The 18,647-nt window shown below is 43.8% G+C and overlaps 1 protein-coding gene and 1 long non-coding RNA gene across 9 annotated transcripts in view; one reads left to right on the forward strand and one right to left on the reverse strand.

Annotated features, from left to right (window-relative positions):
- The window catches only part of VAV1 (vav guanine nucleotide exchange factor 1), a 66,016-nt gene extending 52,101 nt beyond the window's left edge, over positions 1-13,915 (forward strand). For 4 of the 8 annotated variants that reach the window (XM_081175854.1, XM_081175853.1, XM_081175857.1 and 1 more), the window contains 7 exons: positions 1,076-1,174; positions 3,228-3,259; positions 5,739-5,855; positions 7,843-7,930; positions 9,464-9,578; positions 11,780-11,931; positions 13,606-13,915. In XM_081175854.1, coding sequence (XP_081031980.1) covers positions 1,076-1,174; positions 3,228-3,259; positions 5,739-5,855; positions 7,843-7,930; positions 9,464-9,578; positions 11,780-11,931; positions 13,606-13,659 — 657 coding nt within the window. In that variant the 3' untranslated portion in view covers positions 13,660-13,915. Of the gene's footprint in view, positions 1-1,075; positions 1,175-3,227; positions 3,349-3,714; positions 4,132-5,738; positions 5,856-7,842; positions 7,931-8,055; positions 8,146-9,463; positions 9,579-11,779; positions 11,932-13,605 lie in introns of those variants that run through there. The other 4 variants (XM_081175856.1, XM_081175855.1, XR_014003261.1 and 1 more) reach the window with 3 other exon arrangements.
- LOC308576502 lies at positions 217-16,933 on the reverse strand. Its single transcript, XR_014003272.1, has 4 exons — positions 16,779-16,933; positions 11,258-11,360; positions 11,058-11,173; positions 217-1,101 (listed from the first exon to the last, which is right to left on the reverse strand). It is a non-coding gene; the product is annotated as an uncharacterized lncRNA (long non-coding RNA).
- Between the last annotated feature and the right edge of the window lie 1,714 nt (positions 16,934-18,647).

Consider the following 18,647-nt stretch of genomic DNA (forward strand, 5'->3'; position numbering starts at 1 on the left):
ATCTAGTCCATGTTTTGCAATAGGGTTTTTTTTTTCTATTTTGGGCTCCTAGAGCAAACACAGAAATCTTATCAGCAAGTAACACGTTTTCTCCCTATTATTCAAAAATTAAACTTTCTGAATAATTCCTTTGAGAAAGTTTTCCCTAGAAGAGGTATACAGGGAGTGGTACAGTACATAACAAACAATATATTTCACGTCTCCCTGGCTGCAAATACATAAACAACAACAATAATAATTTATTATTTGTACCCCGCCCATCTGGCTGGGTTTCCCCAGCCACCCTGGGCGGCTTCCAACAAAGATTAAAAATACATTAAAATATCACACATTAAAAACTTCCCTGAACAGGGCTGCCTTCAGATGTCTTCTAAAAGTCAAATAGTTGTTTTTCTCTTTGACATCTGGTGGGAGGGTGTTCCACAGGGCAGGCGCCACTACCGAGAAGGCCCTCTGCCTGGTTCCCTGTAGCTTTGCTTCTCGCAATGAGGGAACCACCAGAAGGCCCTTGGCACTGGACCTCAGTGTCCAGGCAGAACGATGGGGTTTTAACAAATACTCCAGGGTCATAGATTTGTAGAGTTGGAAGGGACCCTGAGGGTCATCTAGTCCAACCCCCTGCAATGCGGGAATCTTTTGTTCAACATTAGACTCAGACCCATGACCCTGAAATTAAAAGTCCCATGCTCTACCAACTAAGCTATCCCTGCGTTTTCCCTCATCTAAATATACTATGGACATGCTTTGATATATCAAAGTTGTGAATAACTTCCATATCACATCGGCAAATAATTCAAGGAAGTAATCTGGAAGTCCATAATCAAATTTCACAGAATACTAAAATGGTGAAGGCAGCAAGATGTGATCTCCAAACTATGCAAACAAAAGTTTCCACTCTTTATTTTTAACACACTGCTTCGTAGCTACAGGTGTATCTTCAGAACATCAAGGATTAGTCCATACTTGTTTTAAAAGGTTTCACATTTGTTAGCCCAATTCCGAGAAAATCTATTGGAGATTTCCTCCAATTAACGTTTTTAGACAACTTTGCGTCTGGCATATGCTGTGATTTCAGGCAATACAAAAGCAGGGCGGTATGAGCTGTGGACAATATAGAAAAGAACTCAACCTCAAATCTCATCTTGACAATAGGAATGCTACATGGGAGATTCAAGTATGTGCTCTATTGAGATGTTGAATGAGTGTTGGTGGATGTCATAGATATTGCCAGTGCTTTTTTTCCTGGGGGGACGCATATCCCTAAACATCACACCTCCAACTACGGGGGCAGCTATGTTCCTCTGGGCCCTGGCTCTCTTCTCACTCACAGCTCCAGTCATTTCAGACCCGTAAGATGTTTATTTTATTTTTCATTTCTATTTCCTGGACAGATTTTTAAGTGGGATGTGAGTATTCCTCTAAATACCAGTTGCTGGGGATCACAATTGGAGAGAATGCTATTGTGCTCAAGTGCTTCTTCCAGGCAGCTACCGTATTTTTTGCTCTATAGGACACACCGGACCATAGGACGCACCTTGTTTTAGAGGGGGAGAACAAGGAAAAAAAAATCTCCCCCACTCTGCTCAGCGCCCCTTCAGCGAAGCGGCAGGAGAAACGGAGCCCCTTCCATTTCTCCTCCCGCTTAGCTGAAGAGGCGCTGCGCAGCTCTCCCTCTCTGCTGAAGCCAGGAGAGTCTTGCTCCTGGCTTCAGCGAAAGGAACCCGAAGCCTTCGGTGCGCAGTGCGAGTTCCCGCTGCGCTCCAAAATCTTCAGGCGGCTATCCCTGAAGCCTGGAGAGCAAGAGGGGTCGGTGTGCACCGACCCCTCTCGCTCTCCAGGCTTCAGCGAAAGCAACACGAAGCCTCCGGAGCGCGGAGGGAGCGCTCTCTCTGCGCTTCGGAGGCTTCGCATTGCTATCGCTGAAGCCAAGGAGCCTGCATTCGCTCCATAGGACGCACACACATTTCCCCTTCATTTTTGGAGGGGGGAAAGTACGTCCTATAGAGCGAAAAATACGGTAGTTGGCTCCTGTGAGAACAGGATTCTGGGCTGGAGGAGCCTTTGATATGCCACAGTAGGGCTCTTCTTAATAATAATAATAATTTTATTACTTATACCCTGCCCATGTGGCTGGGTTTCCCCAGCCACTCTAGGCAGCTTCCAGCACATGTTAAAGCATAATTATTGTGGTTTGGGGTGGTTATTATGAAATTGCTACTCTTTGTTTTCATTTTTCTTCTGGGGAATGTCATTATCAGATTGTTCCCCTGGGCTTTTTCCATTACTTTTTGGAGCTGGGCTGGTGCCAGACCTTGGAGGTGCCTTAGCACCATGCCACTGACGGGTGCCTCACCCTCCCAGACAAGGCAGAGCTCTTGCCCACTACCACATGCAAAGGCAGCAAGGCCCCCCTCTCCCAGGCCACCCCACCTACCAACACCCACGACAGGAAAATTGAGATGGCTGCTGCTGTGCACCATCCAGTCCTCCTTCTGGGATGACAGATCCACTGCGTTTTTCGGGGGGGGGGACGGACGCAGGGGGACGCATACCCCTAAACATTTTGTGAATCTAAGTTTGGCCTCATTGAGAGGCAGTATTTCAATATGAGTAGGAAAATGAGAGTACCCCTAAACATTTTTTTAAAGGGAAAAAGCACTTAACCCTGTGCTGTTTAGTTACCCAAGATAGGTGTTTATTGTGGGATCAGCAGGTCTCATGCATTCAACTTTTTTGCAGCATCCATACAATGCCATTATCACCAAAATGCTAGCTCATATTTTTTGCAGTTTAATCCAGATTTACCCTTTCAATTAAAAGTCCATTAAAAAAAACAAAAAACCTGCTGCCAGTTGTCCATTACAGATATTTCAATAAGCCAGTTAATAATATTAAGCCCCCATCTGGAAGCACCTAAAGAAGAAAGTGTTTTTACTTTGCAACCCAATGCTATAACACTGCATTTGCTGAATTAGAAGGTAACCAGCTGGGGAAAAATACGCCACGGGACATACTTGATAAAATATGCCTTTGGATTTAAGCAGCATAACTGCACAGTATTGCATATCATCTTCTGGGTGATGTCTTTGCCTCATTTGTCAAAACTTTCCCACCAAAATGAATGAGGCAAGGATTTCCCCCTCTGCTGTTTTTTCAAAAACTTGCCACAATACAAATCCTACCCCAATTCACAGAAAATAAATACTGTATTACCTTTTCTTTCCCAGATTCCTCCTCCAGATCTGTCAGTCTTTCATTGGTAAGTAACACCACAGAATTAAACCATTTCAGTAGCTTGTTATCCAAAACTCCTTATTCTGTGATGTCTAGCATGATGTTAATGAACCTTGCATCCTACATAAAAGGTAAAGGGACCCCTGACCATTAGGTCCAGTCGGGACCGACTCTGGGGTTGCGGCGCTCATCTCGCCTTATTGACCGAGGGAGCCGGCATACAGCTTCCGGGTCATGTGGCCAGCATGACTAAGCCGCTTCTGGCGAACCAGAGCAGCACACGGAAACGCGGTTTACCTTCCCGCTGGAGCGGTACCTATTTATCTACTTGCACTTTGACGTGCTTTCGAACTGCTAGGTTGGCAGGAGCAGGGACTGAGCAACGGGAGCTCACCCTGTCACAGGGATTCGAACCGCTGACCTTCTGATCGGCAAGTCCTAGGCTCTGTGGTTTAACCCATAGCGCCACCCGCGTCCCACTGCATCCTACATAGGCCTAGGGCTTCTGCTGGTAGTAGCCCACTTGTAAATCTACACAGTATGCAAGTACAATGAGACATCACATGCACATACAAGGTTTGCTGTGAGGTTTTCCCATGCTATTGATTTTTAAATGTGTTTATCCCATATCAGAAGTTCAGAGCTGTTACACCAAGCTGAGAGCAGGGTCTTCTTCTTCTTCTTTTTTGGCCATCACTCTTAGCCGAGTAAGATTGTCTTCCATAAACACAGTTTTAACAGTGAGTTCGTAAGTGACTGCGGAGGCCAATCCTGGATCCACATGTCCTTCCACAGCGGGGACCTAGGTTTCCGGGTGGGAGTTAATCGCAGTGAGGGTTTGCCAAGTGTGCCTTCCTCTTAGCCCATTTCTCCCTTTCATCCTGAGTTTGAGTGTCTTCAAAGCCCATTTACAGATAGGTAGCCGTGTTGGTCTGCCATAGTAAAAATAAAAAAATTCCTTCCAGTAGCACCTTAAAGACCAACTAAGTTAGTTCTTGGTATGAGCTTTCGTGTGCATGCACACTTCTTCAGTTCAAAGCCCATGACACCTTTGGTAAAGGCTGTTCTCCAACTGGAGCACTCGCAGGCCAGTGTTTCCCATTTATCAGTGTTTATACTACATTTTTAAAGATTTGCCTTGAGAGAGTCTTTAAACCTCTTTTGTTGACCACCAGCATTATGCTTTCCACTTTTAAGTTTGGAATAGAGTAGTTGCTTTAGAAGACGATAATTAGGCATCTGAACAACATGACTGTGGCGATCACACAGAGCCCCCGGATGTTTCACAGTCTATTGACCCTGTGCCACCACTGTGGTTGCTTTCTTCGCTGCCACCACCCCGTTTCTCACGGGGACACACGGAGTCCAGACAGTTGTTAACATAAACAAATAATCAAGTTTATTTTTAAATGCAGGAATAAGCGTATGGTTTCGGTTTATTTTTCTCTTGTCAGTTTCTTAAATCTTAGTTCCTAACAACCTCAAACTGAATTATTCCCAACTATCTATCTAACTCCCTAACAATTCCTCTCCCTCTCTCACAATACAACTCAACCAACCCACTGCCTATTCCACCCTCTTCCTTCTCCAACACCCAAGTCTCAACGCCCAACTGACAAACCTCAACTCCCAACTCCCAAACCTCAACTGACTTTTCAAAACCTCCCACTCTATCTTTTACTCCCCCCTTGCATTCTCACTGGCCAATCACATCACACCCATTTTAACCCTTTCCTTGACCCATCCTAGAAGGCAAACGCCACAATGACCAGTCCAACGATGTTGGTATTTGAAATATACTCAAAGTCGCAAAGTGATTTCATGCTCTTTATTCAGCTCATAGTGGTGAGGAGGAATGAATGAATGTTCCCTCAAAATATCTGCTTTATATACATTATTTACACAATGGGCTGCACATGATTGGCTAATTCTGGAATTCTACTGTAAGCCAATCAGGTTGTGGATTCACTTCTATCTGGAGCATGATTGGGTGGTTCCTGCTGCATTGTTCTAGGACCAATCAGACTGCTGCATTCTGAATCCTATTGTTCTAGGACCAATCAGACTGCTGCATTTTGGATCCTATTGTTCTAGGACCAATCAGACTGCTGCAGTTTGGATCCTACTCAACTCAGTACATAACAGTATTGAAGAATCATTACTTTGTCACTGGTGATCTTTACTTCTTTCAGTACACTGGCATTAGTTCGCCTGTCTTCCCAAGTGATGTGTAAAAATTTTCACAGACACCGTTGATTAACAGGGAGAGGACAGTATTCTGCCTTTGCTCCCCATTTCATTGTTGCACTAGAACGGGCACTCATCTAAAGACTTTATGAGAAGTTATAATGATAGTTATAACTGATAGTTATAATGAATAAGGCACATAGGATAACTCATGCTGCCCACCTTCTGTCTTTTGTGGTGGTGGTAAACTATGGGATACAGAGACATCCAGTGACCAAAAGCTGTATTGCAATTAACAAACACCCCTCATTGTACAGGTATGCAGGGCCCATGGAGCGGGCAGAAGCAGAACAGACCCTTGCCAGTCGTTCAGATGGGACTTTCCTGGTGCGGCAGAGAATCAAGGATGCAACTGAATTTGCCATCAGCATCAAGTAATGTTATTGCTCCCCACACTAGAAAATCAGGGTAGAAAATCAGAGATTTGTATGTGCAGTACAGTGGTACCTCGGATTTCAAATGTCTCCGTTGACAAACATTTTGGAACACGAATGCTGTAAACCCAGAAGTAAATGCTTTGGTTTTTGAACACACCTCGGAAGTCGAACCGGAAACATGGCTTCCATATTGAGGCTTCCGTTTTGAGTTTTCAGTTTTCGAATGTTTCAGAATTCAAACTGTCTTCCAGAACGGATTATGTTCAAAAAACGAGGTACCACTGTATAATAAAAGGAAAGAAAGAAAGAAAACCTTGAAGCTGGCAAAGTTTAAAAAATCATACCTTTTTTAGAATAATGCACCTCCACACTAGAATCCATTGATTCAGGTTTCTTTGGAAGTTGATGCTTAAAACTTCATCATCATCATCATCATTTTTTTATTTGTACCCCTCCCACCTGACTGGGTTGCCCCAGCCACTCTGGGCAGCTTCCAGCATATATAAAAACATAATAAATATTAAACATTTAAAAACTTATCTATACAGGGCTGCTTTCAGATGTCTTGTAAAAGTTGTATAGTACCTTATCTGCTTGACATCTGATGGGAGGGTGTTCCACAGGGCGGGTGCCACTACCAAGAAGTCCCTCTGCCTGGTTCTCTGTAACTTCATTTCTCACAGTGAGGGAACTGCCAGAAGGCCCTTGGAGCTGGACCTCAGTGTCTGAGCTCAATGACAGTGGTGGAGATGCTCCTTCAGGTATACAGGGCTGAGCCAAGTACTCTTTGGTGAGAGAGCCCCAGCAGAGATTTAAATACAGCATGGATATATAGGATGTTAAGACCTTTAAAATACCCCCTTCTAAGTTGCTTCCAAAGTTTCCCACTTCCCTTAGCACAGAAAGAGATCACCAGTTCAGTAAGGTAAAGAGAGTTTACTTACAAACTCTTCAGAGGTCAGATTCATGTGCTCTTCCACACAGCAGCGAGAAAATACAGGCGGTACAACTTAGTTTCAAAATCGGTAAGAGTTTCTAAATTATTTGTATAGAGAGACAAAAATGGCTTTCTAAAGCCACACAGACTAAGTTGGATGCTCTAGCTTAGACATTCTTATATGGTGGAAGGAAAAAGAATGAAGAGTTTGGTAGCCTTTCCTCTCAGGGAAGGCCTGTGACCTAGCTAAGCCTGGCAGGACAGCTTATTCTAGGATCCTAACCCCTTCAAGCATTAATTAGATTTAAGCATGTTGATTATACAAGGCTGATTTATCCCAAATTATTGTGTCAATTTTTGTCCCAGCCTCTCATTAAGAAGGATTCTACAGCACACCAACAGTTGTAAATATATACGTACCAGTTCCTTGGTTTCTTCTTCACAGTTGAAGCACTGCCTTATTTCAAATGCCTAAACAAACAAACCCCTGTATTGCAAAATATGAGTCAGCAATATCAAAAGCAGCACGATGGCCAGAAACAATAACAATGTGAAAAACATTATGGAATAATTCAAAACATCAAAACTAACAAACTGAAGTCTCTGAAAGTCCTTAAATGAATCATGATGCCAGACTTTACTCAGTGGAGAGCAAGCTGTGAAGTGACTACATAATCGCATGAGCACTGTTCCAGAGTATTTTTCATTATATCTATTCAAAAAAATATTGGTTAATGAAGAAATTACATATCTTTTCTACTAATTGTTGAACTAATTGGCTGATGAAGAATTCAACGAAACAGTGGATGTTATCCGGAAACACTATTCAGCAGAGTTCAGAGTTGAACATCAGAATTGGACATTTGCTGATTATTCCAAATGCCAGCATTAATTTTGACTTTGAATGAGGCAGACACCTTAGTTCTATCTCTTAGCTTAGAGCTCCTCTAAATGAGGTTACGTGACCTGTTGTTGCCAATTGTCGTCAGTGCTGTGCAGAAATGGGAAACCATTAACCCAACTGTCGTGTGGATTTGTGTCCCTCAGGTTCAACGCTGAAGTCAAGCACATCAAAATACAGACCAAGGAGGGTTTGTATCGCATCACAGAGAAGAAAGCCTTCAAAGGACTTATAGTAAGAATTGGTTTTCCCTTCTGTCTGCACGGTAACTGTTAGAACTGAGGAGAAGAATGGGGGTCAGGGGAACAAAATGAGAGGAAGTTGGAGGGAGAGTGAAGGCAAACATATCTTTATTTCAGTTCCCGGATAGGCAGAAGTGAGATCTTTGGCAAGCACCATCAGAATAGTGATGATGAAACCAGGCAGTGCATAGGATGGTAATTAAGAAGGTGCATGTCTCTCTACAGTTGGGGCTGTTTTGCTTAAGTGAAAAGCAATCACCCAAGCTGTGATCAGAAGCAAAAGAGCACAATGCAGAGGAGCTGCTTAACCCTTCCCTTTAGGGCACATCGCCCCGCCCCTTTCCCAAGGAATTGGAACAAGTGGCAATTGGGTTTCCTGCAGATTGCTTTTTGTTCCAATTCAGCGCCAAAGAGTGGGTTTCCTGGGGAAAGCGGTGGGACAAAGGCAAAATCCCTCAGACCCATGCCTAGAAAGCATGAGACAAGCGAGAAACGTCTTGGACCCTTAGGGCTCATCCACACTTACCAAAATTTCCTCCACCCTTTCCAGGCACGGTTAGCTCTAACAGCTTCAGCCCTATATACCTGAAGGGGCATTTCCATCCCCTTGTTCAGCCCAGACACTGAGGTTTAGCTCCAAGGGCCTTCTGGCGGTTCCCTCATTATGGGAACTAGGTAGAGGGCCTTCTGTGTTTTTATATATTCTGTTGGAAGCTGCCCAAAGTGGCTGGGGCAATGCAGTCAGATGGACAGGATAAAAAAAAATGTTGTTGTTGTTGTTGTAAGTGTCTGAGCACCCTTTTGTTTTTTTGCTCTGGAGCTCTCCCCATGAAAACCGACTCTTTAAAGCTCAATTGGAGCAAATGGCAATCCATGGAAACCCAAATTGACATTTGCTCAAACTGAGTGCGAAAGGGCAGGTTTTCATGGGATGGCTTGGGGGCGAGGGAATAGACTCATGTATGGAGCTTTCCTATGCCTAGAAAGAGTGGGGCAAAAGGTTAGTATAAATAAGCCATTAGTCTGCTTAGTATCAGCTTTTCTGAGAGAAGTTTTCTAGAAAGGGCAAGACAGGGTGAGAAAATATGGGGTGACTAGAATGTATCATCTAGTGAGTGGACAAATGAAAGGAACATATTAAATATCCCCACCTCTGCTGTCCCTGCACTCAAAATGGCAGACTGCTGAGAGGCTGTTCATACATCTTCTATGTAATCTATAGTTGAGCCCTGGGAATTAGTTTGTGGCATGTCTCGCACGTTGCACAGAAGCCAAAGAACCAATTCTGAAAAGGGGAATTAGAGTTTGGGGTTCAAAGAAACAGCTGAGATGTATTTCAATTGTATTCCTTTTTTCCCTAATATTGTTCTGATATGTGCCTTGCATGCCATGTCTTTCTTTCGCAAGTGAATGGGTTAGATATGCCTTACCAGCTACACATGCTGCCTTTCCTCCTCTCCAGTGGGCATATTGTGCAAGCTTTAGGATGTTGCCTGTATGAAGAAACTCTTCTTTCTCTCTCTAGGAGCTGGTACAGTTTTACCAAGAGAACTCCCTGAAGGATTGCTTCAAGACCCTTGATACTGTGCTACAGTTCTCCTTCAAAGAGCCTGGGAACAGAACAGTGCCCAGGGCCTCTGGTGTGTGTGATCTCTACGGTTTCAAGACTCAGGGGAAGTCAGGGGGCAATAAAAAGCAAGATATAGGAAAGCAATGGAGGCTTGCTGTGCTTCTCTGGGGTTATTCTGTGGCAAGAGACACATAGGTAGAAGGTTTTCCAGACAGAGAATGCAATCAGAACTGTCCATGAGTGCAAGTTTTTTGCACCATGTACCAGTGGCGTAGCGTGGGTTGTCAGCACCCGGGGCAAGGCAAGTAATTTGCGCCCCCTAACCCGTGGATTTGCGCCCCCTAACCCGTGGATTTGCGCCCCCTAACCCTAACCCCCAGATGTTGCGCCCGGTGCGGCCGGCCCCCCCTGCACCCCCCACGCTACGCCACTGCCATGTACACAACACCCCCACCATTTTACATTTAATCTGGATTTCTGGTTGCAGTGGCACTCTATTATTGTTATTAGCCTGCCCTTCCACCCAAAGATCTCAGAGTGTGTTGCAATATTAAAACACAGCTTGTTTTAATGGGGGGGGGGTTGTCGCATTTAATATGGCTTTCAATGGATGGTGTTGCCACATCCGTGCCTCCATTTCCTCCTCAACAGAGCAGGACCCGGCCACTGTTTTTGACAGCCCAAACTACAGTGGTACCTTGGTTCTCAAACTTAATCCATTCTGGAAATCCGTTCCAAAACCAAAGTGTTCCAAAACCAAGTTGCGCTTTCCCATAGAAAGTAATGCAAAATGGATTAATCCGTTCCAGACTTTAAAAAACAACCCCTAAAACAGCAATTTAACATGATTTTTACTATCTAACGAGACCATTAATCCCTAAAATAAAAGCAATAATCAATTTACTGTACTATAAAATAAATAAGACAGTATTGTGGATGATAAAAATAAAATAAAAAATTCTGACCTGCACTGTTGATAGTCATTGTTTGGATGGGGGGCTTTTATCCATTTCCACAGTCGCACAATCAATCAATAAGTAGCTGAACTGGGTTCCACACAGTCACAAAAGCAAATTATGGTAACTGAAAAAGCCTCAAAAACAGAAATGCAAAATAAATAGCAAAAACAAAAGCACCAAACTTCACCCATTCCGGAAGTCTGTCTGACTTCTGAAATGTTCGGAAACCAAGGCACAGCTTCTGATTGTTGCAGGCGCCCTGGAAACAATAGCCGACAGCCGCATCGGACGTTCGGCTTCCGAAAAACATTCGAAAACCATAACACTTACTTCCGGGTTTTCGCCGTTTGGGAACCAAGGTGTTTGAGTACCAAGGCGTTTGAGAGCCAAGGTACCACTGTACACAAATGTGTCTTGTCTCCATTTGCCAGATGCAGAAGTGACATCAGAATTTCAACAATCTGGTTCAGAGGAGCTATTCTCTTAACACGTTTCCAGCACAAGGTCCAAACTCCATGGTCCAACCTGTGTCAACTAGCGTGTGATGAACAACCAATTACTATTCTTTAATAGACTAGGCAATTTCCTACCTTTCTTCAGTGGTTGCCTGGCTTTCTCTGTGTTTAAATCCACCTGTCCGTCTATTGCATCTAATGGAGTTGGAGGCTGAAGAGCAGACATAACATTGAGGTCAGCTGCCTGTGGCCTATGCAAAATACAAAGACTGGATCATATAACTTGTATTATTTTGCATACAGTAGTAGTGCAGTGTAGATCAAGCCTCCCATACCTTCTCAATCCTCTTTGGCTAACATGCACCTAAGGAATCTCTACATCTGTCACTCTTACCTGGCCAGAGCACTAAAGGGAAATCTTCCAGATCTCTCTGAATTCTGCAGAGAGAAATGGTTGGAGCATGCAGACTATTAAGGCCTGGAATTGATAGTGTCATGCCTGGTCATATTCTGTAGGCCAGAGCTTTCCAAATTGTGTGTCGTGACACGTTAGTGTGTCGGCTGCAGCGTGTGTCTCGCACAAATGCTCCCTGCGCTCTTCCTGGGGCTGGAAAGGGGTTAGTTTAACCTCCAGTTTGCTAGTAAAACTGAATTGCTGTGTCGCGAAATGATGCTTGTCTAAAAAATATGTCACCCACATGGAAAGTTTGGAAAGCTCTACTGTGTGCATTTGTTGACCACAATCACTTTTAACTTCTACATCATGCTCACTGCCTTCCAAGTGGTGTGCAGTTTCAGGGATGTGATAAGCACCCCCTTATTGTTTCCATGCCTAACTCTTTATTATTCCTTGACAGGCAAAAGCTGCAAGTACTTTGGTTCAGCTAAGGCTCGCTACAATTTCTGTGCAAGAGACCGGACGGAACTGTCCCTCACAGAGGGAGACATCATAAAGATTCTCAACAAGAAAGGGCAGCCAGGATGGTGGAAGGGAGAGGTCTATGGCCGGGTGAGCACCTTTATAGCCATACCACTCTGAGCTGCTTGCCTTGGAGAATGTGGTACCTTAGGAACAAACTGAGACCGATATACACCCCTCACCTCTGAAGTGAATGAATTTTGGAGCCAAAAGAAATATTGGGGACCTGTCAGGACTTTTTGCACTATTCCAATAGCACTAATGCAACTGTATAGATCATAGCTGTCAACGTTTTCCTTTTTTTAAGGGAAATTCCCTTATTCCAAATAGGATTCCTTGCAAGAAAAGGGAAAAGTTGACAGCTGTGGTGTAGAGGTGGCTGCCTTCAGCCACACACACAAACACAAACACACTTTGGCCATTTTTAAGCCAAGCAATGTGCAGCTAGCTACACGGGCTATTTGTCAGCTGGGAGCTGATGTGTGTGCCCCAGCTGAATTGGGACCAGGACTGGGTTCATCTCCGGAGCAAGGGTTACAGAAGGGTCAAAATGGAGGCAGAGTCTGGGTCTGGAACAAGGTAATCCATCCAACAAGCACTAGACAGAACAACATCCAGGGCCAGGAGCAGCTGAAGTTGCAGGCAGGGAGATGGTTCAAACACAGCAACAACTACAAGGGACAACTAAAGCCAGAGCAGGGGGCACAGGCTCCTGGGGGTTGAGCCCTTTTTGCCCCGCGGGCAGCTCATCCTGCTCCCCCCAGTGCGTGCAGCACCCCAGCCACCCATGCGGCTAGCTACGCAGTGGCGTAGCGTGGGGGGTGCAGGGGGGGCCGGCCGCACCGGGCGCAACATCTGGGGGTTAGGGTTAGGGGGCGCAAATCCACGGGTTAGGGGGCGCAAATTACTTGCCTTGCCCCGGGTGCTGACAACCCACGCTACGCCACTGTAGCTACGTCACTGGGATCATCCACGAAGTCAGCAGTAGGAACTGGGAAGTAGGGAGCACAGACTGGGAACCATAGACCTGCTCAAAGCCAGAAGCAAAGGTGCAGGTCTGATGTAGATATGGTCATGGCCAAGCTGGGTCCGGATAATTCAGTAAATTATTTAGGGAAGTATAGCTGTGGTGGACTCAACAGAACAATTCTGCTCCTTATTCCTCTTTTCTGTATCCATCCCTGCATGGTTCACCAGGGCACCAATACAGAAACTAGGAAGCTGCCAGTTCAAGTACCAAGTTGATTCCAGCACTGATTGAATGTATATTAACTGGGCTGCTGATGTCTACTGGGAGAGCTTTGAGAGCCCGAGGTATGATAGGAGGAAGAGACCTCTTATCTATCTGCAGTTCTCTTCCCCCATCTCCCACATAAATGCATCCTTGCCACATCACCAGGAAACAATACTTACATAGTTCCCCAGAACATGTTGAACGGAGAAAGATGGCAGAACACTAGCCTACATTGCTGTCAGTCCATGAAATGATGTCACAGTTGGTGTTGGGGTAGCTGCTAAAAATGAAATGCCTTCAATGAGGTTACACTGTGTATGTCAACTCAAAGCTGCTGAGGCTAGAACCTCATTTGAATGGTTAATCCCTAGCATCTACCAGTAGCTGAGAGTTTGCTAGACTGGACTTGCACCAACATCAGAAAAAAATATTGTTGGCATCTTGAAGTCTGTGGCTCTCGCCCTGGGAGCATTCTCATTGCCTGATAGGGCTCTCCAATCATTCCTTATATTGATGTGCTTTCTCTACAGGTTGGCTGGTTCCCAGCAAACTACGTGGAGGAAGATTATTCAGAGTATTGCTGATGGCACACCCAGTTGGGTGCATTGAAGGATTCTTTTGCAGCACATACTGGGACAACCACAGAATCATTTTCCTGTAGCCACCGCTGTGCAAAAACTATTATTTATGAACTCTCTTTAATTCCCCTCACATTGGTTTCTGACCTTCACTGTGTGTTCTTAATGTCAAATAAACTGGGTGAGAACCTGGTTGTAACTACCAAAGAGCAAACCTCATCATCAAAATCATGTGTGAAAAAATAAAACTACAACATGAAAAGCTGCTTTTTTTTTAACGCCACAATTGCTCATAGCCACAAAGATATTGTAAGCCAAGTTCCCTTTGAGTGTGCGTAATAGCTGCATAACCCAGCATGCAATTTCCACGTTTTCTGCATGGTATCCTTGATCTGGAACAAATGTGTTTGGAAACTGCCAACACTCAAATGTAGTCTCCCTAGACCCTTCTTCACTATTGTTATTCTTCATTCTTTTAATACTGCCCACAAAAAACCATGTAATTTTTCAGGCAGATGCCTTGGTGGTAGTAGCAGCTTCCACCTGAGGCTCTGGATCACTGCTCTTCTCCTTGGCCCTTCTAGACTCTCTGGTCTTTCTAGACTGCTCCTTCTAGACTCTCTGGTCTTTCTAGACTGCTCCTTCGAGACTCTCTGGTCTTTCTAGACTGCTCCTTCGAGACTCTCTGGTCTTTCTCTAGAAGGTATCAGTGAAGCCACAGAGAAAGACCAGAGAGTCTAAAGTCTTGGGACCACCAGGCTTCTACTTCTAGTGGGAAACCAGTTGCCTGGGTGAAGGCAATTTGCTGAGCCTGGGCTAAGACAAAAAGGGTCTGCGTGTGCATTCAAAGTTGTCAAAAGCATGTCAACACATACCACTTGAGCCACAGAACTTAGGTTGAGATTTTTGACTATAATATTCAACACCGACAGGATAAATTTGGAAATACAGTGGTACCTTGGTTTCGGAACATCTCCACTGATTAACATTTCGTTTTAGAAATGGCATAAACCTGGAAGTAAATGCTTCGGTTTTCGAACATGCCTCATAAGTCCAACATGCCATGCGGCTTCCCCTAAGTGCAAGATCCTGAAGCCTAGCTGTCGGCTATTGAGTTTTCGGTTTTCAAATGTTTCAAAACTTGAATGGTCTTCCAGTACGGATTATGTTCAAAAACTGAGGTACCACTGTAACTGTTAAAAATGAATTGTTTCCGAAAGACAAATTCCCTTCTATTTTTTCCTGCCTGTTCTAACTAGCCATAGTCAACCAGCTGATGCTTCTTTAAAAACTTAATAGGCTGCCCAAATTTTTGGGGGGTGGTTTTCCCTAGAGCTGGGTGATATCTGGCTGGAAGCTGCCCGGAGTGGCTGGGGCAACCCAGTCAGATGGGCAGATTACCAATAAATAATAATAATAATAATAATAATAATAATTATTATTATTATTATTATTATTATTATTATGCATCATAATGTATCACCAGCTAAATATCGTGATATACCGATATATTATGATGTCTGAAATAAGGATGGAGCTATGTAGAGGCACTGGCTGGCTTCACAATTTTCCCCACATTGTGATTTTTGCGTAGCAAGTACACACACTCACACTAGGGATAGCAACGTATCAATACATTGTTACAAATCAGTTTGTAGTCCACATTTTGGTCACTGTTTCATAATATTCAACATGGTGATATATCGTAAATCACAGTGTGTGTGTGTGTGTGTGTGTGTGTGTGTGCTATGTAAAAATTCGCAATGTGAGAAAAACCGTGAAGCCAGTCATCGCGCCTCATGATTCCTTCTGTCCCTGTTGCTCTGTACTATAAAATGGCAGTTGTAACAATATGTTAAAGGTAAGTAAAAACGTATCAGTTTTAGACCCCTAAGTAGTAGCAGTTTCCAGGACACGACCCTGTTTACATAGTTACATCTTTATTTCAGACAACATGATACTGTGGTACCTTGGTTCTTGAACGGCTTAGTTGTTGAACAAATCGGCTCCCGAATGCCGCAAACCCAGAAGTAAGTATTCTGGTTTGCGAATGTTTTTTGAAAGCCAAACGTCCGACGTGGCTTCCAATTGAGTGAAGGAAGCTCCTACAGCCAATCAGAAGCCGCGCCGTGGTTTTCGAATGGTTTCGGGAGTCGAATGGGCGACCGAAACAGATTAAGTTCGAGAATCAAGGTTCCACTGTATACTCGTGATGTTTAGCTGGTAATATATCACAATGTTGAAAGCCAGACATTCCTCAGCCCTAATACACATCATGATTCGTGTTATATTGCCAGGTCAAAAGTTATGAAATTATATCATAATACAGACTTCAAACTGGTTTTGGGTGATATATCAATATATTGGCCTGTCCTTGTTTTTCCCTAGACTAGCATTTATATACCATTAAGACAAAACAAAAAAATACATTAGTTATCATTAGATCTGATCTCTTAGGGCTCGTTCACACTTCTGTTTGCGCTGAATTGGAGCAAACATCATTTGGGGAAAACTGCTCAGACCCCTGCCTAGAAAACACGGGACAAGCAGAAAACCTATCAGACCTGTGCTTTGTATACACAGGGCAAGCGAAGTGTCAATGAGCCCTTACCTAATACAGTGGTACCTCGGGTTAAGAACTTAATTTGTTCTGTAGGTCTGTTCTTAACCTGAAACTGTTCTTAACCTGAGGTACCACTTTAGCTAATGGGGCCTCCCGCTGCCAGCGCACAATTTCTGTTCTCATCCTGAAGCAAAGTTCTTAACCCAAAGTACTATTTCTGAGTTAGCAGAGTCTGTAACCTGAAGCATCTGTAACCTGAAGCGTCTGTAACCCGAGGTCCCACTGTAAAGGGTTTTGCTCCTATGGTAAAGGAATGGTGCTACCTAAATTGCCCTCTCTAAAGTATCAAGTATTAAGATTTTTGAATATTTGGAAGCAGATTTTGGAAGACTATTCAGCCTCAGCATCCTATCTAAATTAAACTGATAAGCCATTTAATTTATGTCCACACAACAAATAACTAAAGGCAACTTAGTTCAAACTCTAAAAACTAAATCTAAATATATATATTTTAAATATTTAGGAACAAGGAAATAAAAAACACAAGGAAACCATGTAATACCTTCTGCCAGCTCCAACTGTCAGCTAAAAAGGAGCAGATTCAGTTACTGTGATGACCTCATTTACCAACCAGCATTGTTGTGTAAGCATGACCTCATAGAGAAAAGGGAGAAGAAACTTGATTGGCTGAGTAGATGCTGCTGCTTCTTAAAGGGAAGAGTAAAGGTAAAGGGGCCCCTGACCATTAGGTCCAGTCATGGCTGACTCTGGGGTTGCGGCACTCATCTCGCTTTCTTGGCTGAGGCAGCCAGTGTACAGCTTCCGGGTCATGTGGCCAGCATGACTAAGCCACTTCTGGCAAACCAGAGCAGCGCACGGAAACGCCGTTTACCTTCCCGCTGGAGCGGTACCTATTTATCTACTTGCACTTTGATGTGCTTTCGAACTGCTAGGTTGGCAGGAGCAGGGACCGAGCAACGGGAGCTCACCCTGTCACAGGGATTCAAACTGCCGACCTTCTGATCAGCAAGTCCTAGGCTCTGTGGTTTAACCCACAGCGTCACCCGCGTCCTGTCAAAGGGAAGAATATACAGTGGTACCTCAGGTTAAGTACTTAATTAGTTCCGGAGGTCTGTTCTTAACCTGAAACTGTTCTTAACCTGAAGCACCACTTTAGCAAATGGGGCCTCCCGCTGCTGCCACGCCACCGGAGCACGATTTCTGTTCTCATCCTGAAGCAAAGTTCTTAACCTGAAGCACTATTTCTGGGTTAACGGAGTCTGTAACCTGAAGCGTATGTAACCTGAAGCGTAGGTAACCTGAGGTACCACTGTACAGTACTTTTCTGCATTCTTCCAACAATTTGCTGTAATATATTATCAATTTCCTACCAAATAATTTGAAAATAAGGCATAACAGAAGTAATCGAGTAGCTCTGGGTATACCACCTTTGATGCCAATATTTATTACCCAAATTTTATAAGGCAATGGTTTGTCTACCGGACTCATCTCGCTTTCTTGGCTGAGGGAGCCGGTGTACAGCTTCCAGGTGATGTGGCCAATATGACTAAGCCGCTTCTGGCGAACCAGAGCAGCTCATGGAAACACCGTTTACCTTCCCGCCTATTTACCTTACCTATTTATCTACTTGCACTTCATGCTTTCAAAATGCTAGGTTGGCAGGAGCTGGGACAGAGCAACGGGAGCTCACCCCATCACGGGGATTTGAACCACTGACCTTCTGATTCAGCAACTTCTCTTTCCAGTCTATTTCTGAAATTCTTTTGTAATAAGACAGCTACTTTGAGATCTTGTATAGAATGTCCTGGGAGACTGAAGTGTTCTACTGGTTTCTCTGTCTTGTGATTCCTGATGTCAAATTTATGTCCATTTACCCTTTGGTGTAGGGTTTGTCCTGTTTGTCCAATATAGAGAGCTGAAGGGCACCTTTGGCATTTGATGGCATACACAATGTTAGAAGATGAGCAATTAAATAGTCCTGAGATGATATGTTTGATGTTGTTGGGGCCAGTAATGGTGTTGTGTATGTGGCAGCAATAAATAATAATTAATTAATTAATTAATTAATTAATAATAAAACCGTTCTTGTTTGGGCAAGCCTAAACATGTGCTTAATAAATGTTGTGGGTTTTTTTTTTAGTATTTTAACTATTTTGTTACATTTTGAAGTGTAGATTTTAATTTGGTGTTTTTTTAATAAAAAAATTTGCAATCAAGCGGCACATCAATTTTAATGGAATGATGAAATGAAACTGCTTTTTGTGGGCTGCTCTTAAGGGGCCTCTTTTTTGTGGGCTAAAAGGCGGGGTACAAATACTGCTAAACAAAAAAACTAAATATTTAAAAGCGCCTCCCCCACCCCTTCTCGTGTGTGTTTTTGTGTGTTTTGCCCTGTTGCAACCCTGTAACA

This window comes from Podarcis bocagei (genome assembly GCF_964188305.1).
Source record: "Podarcis bocagei genome assembly, chromosome: 17".
NCBI lineage: Eukaryota > Metazoa > Chordata > Lepidosauria > Squamata > Lacertidae > Podarcis > Podarcis bocagei.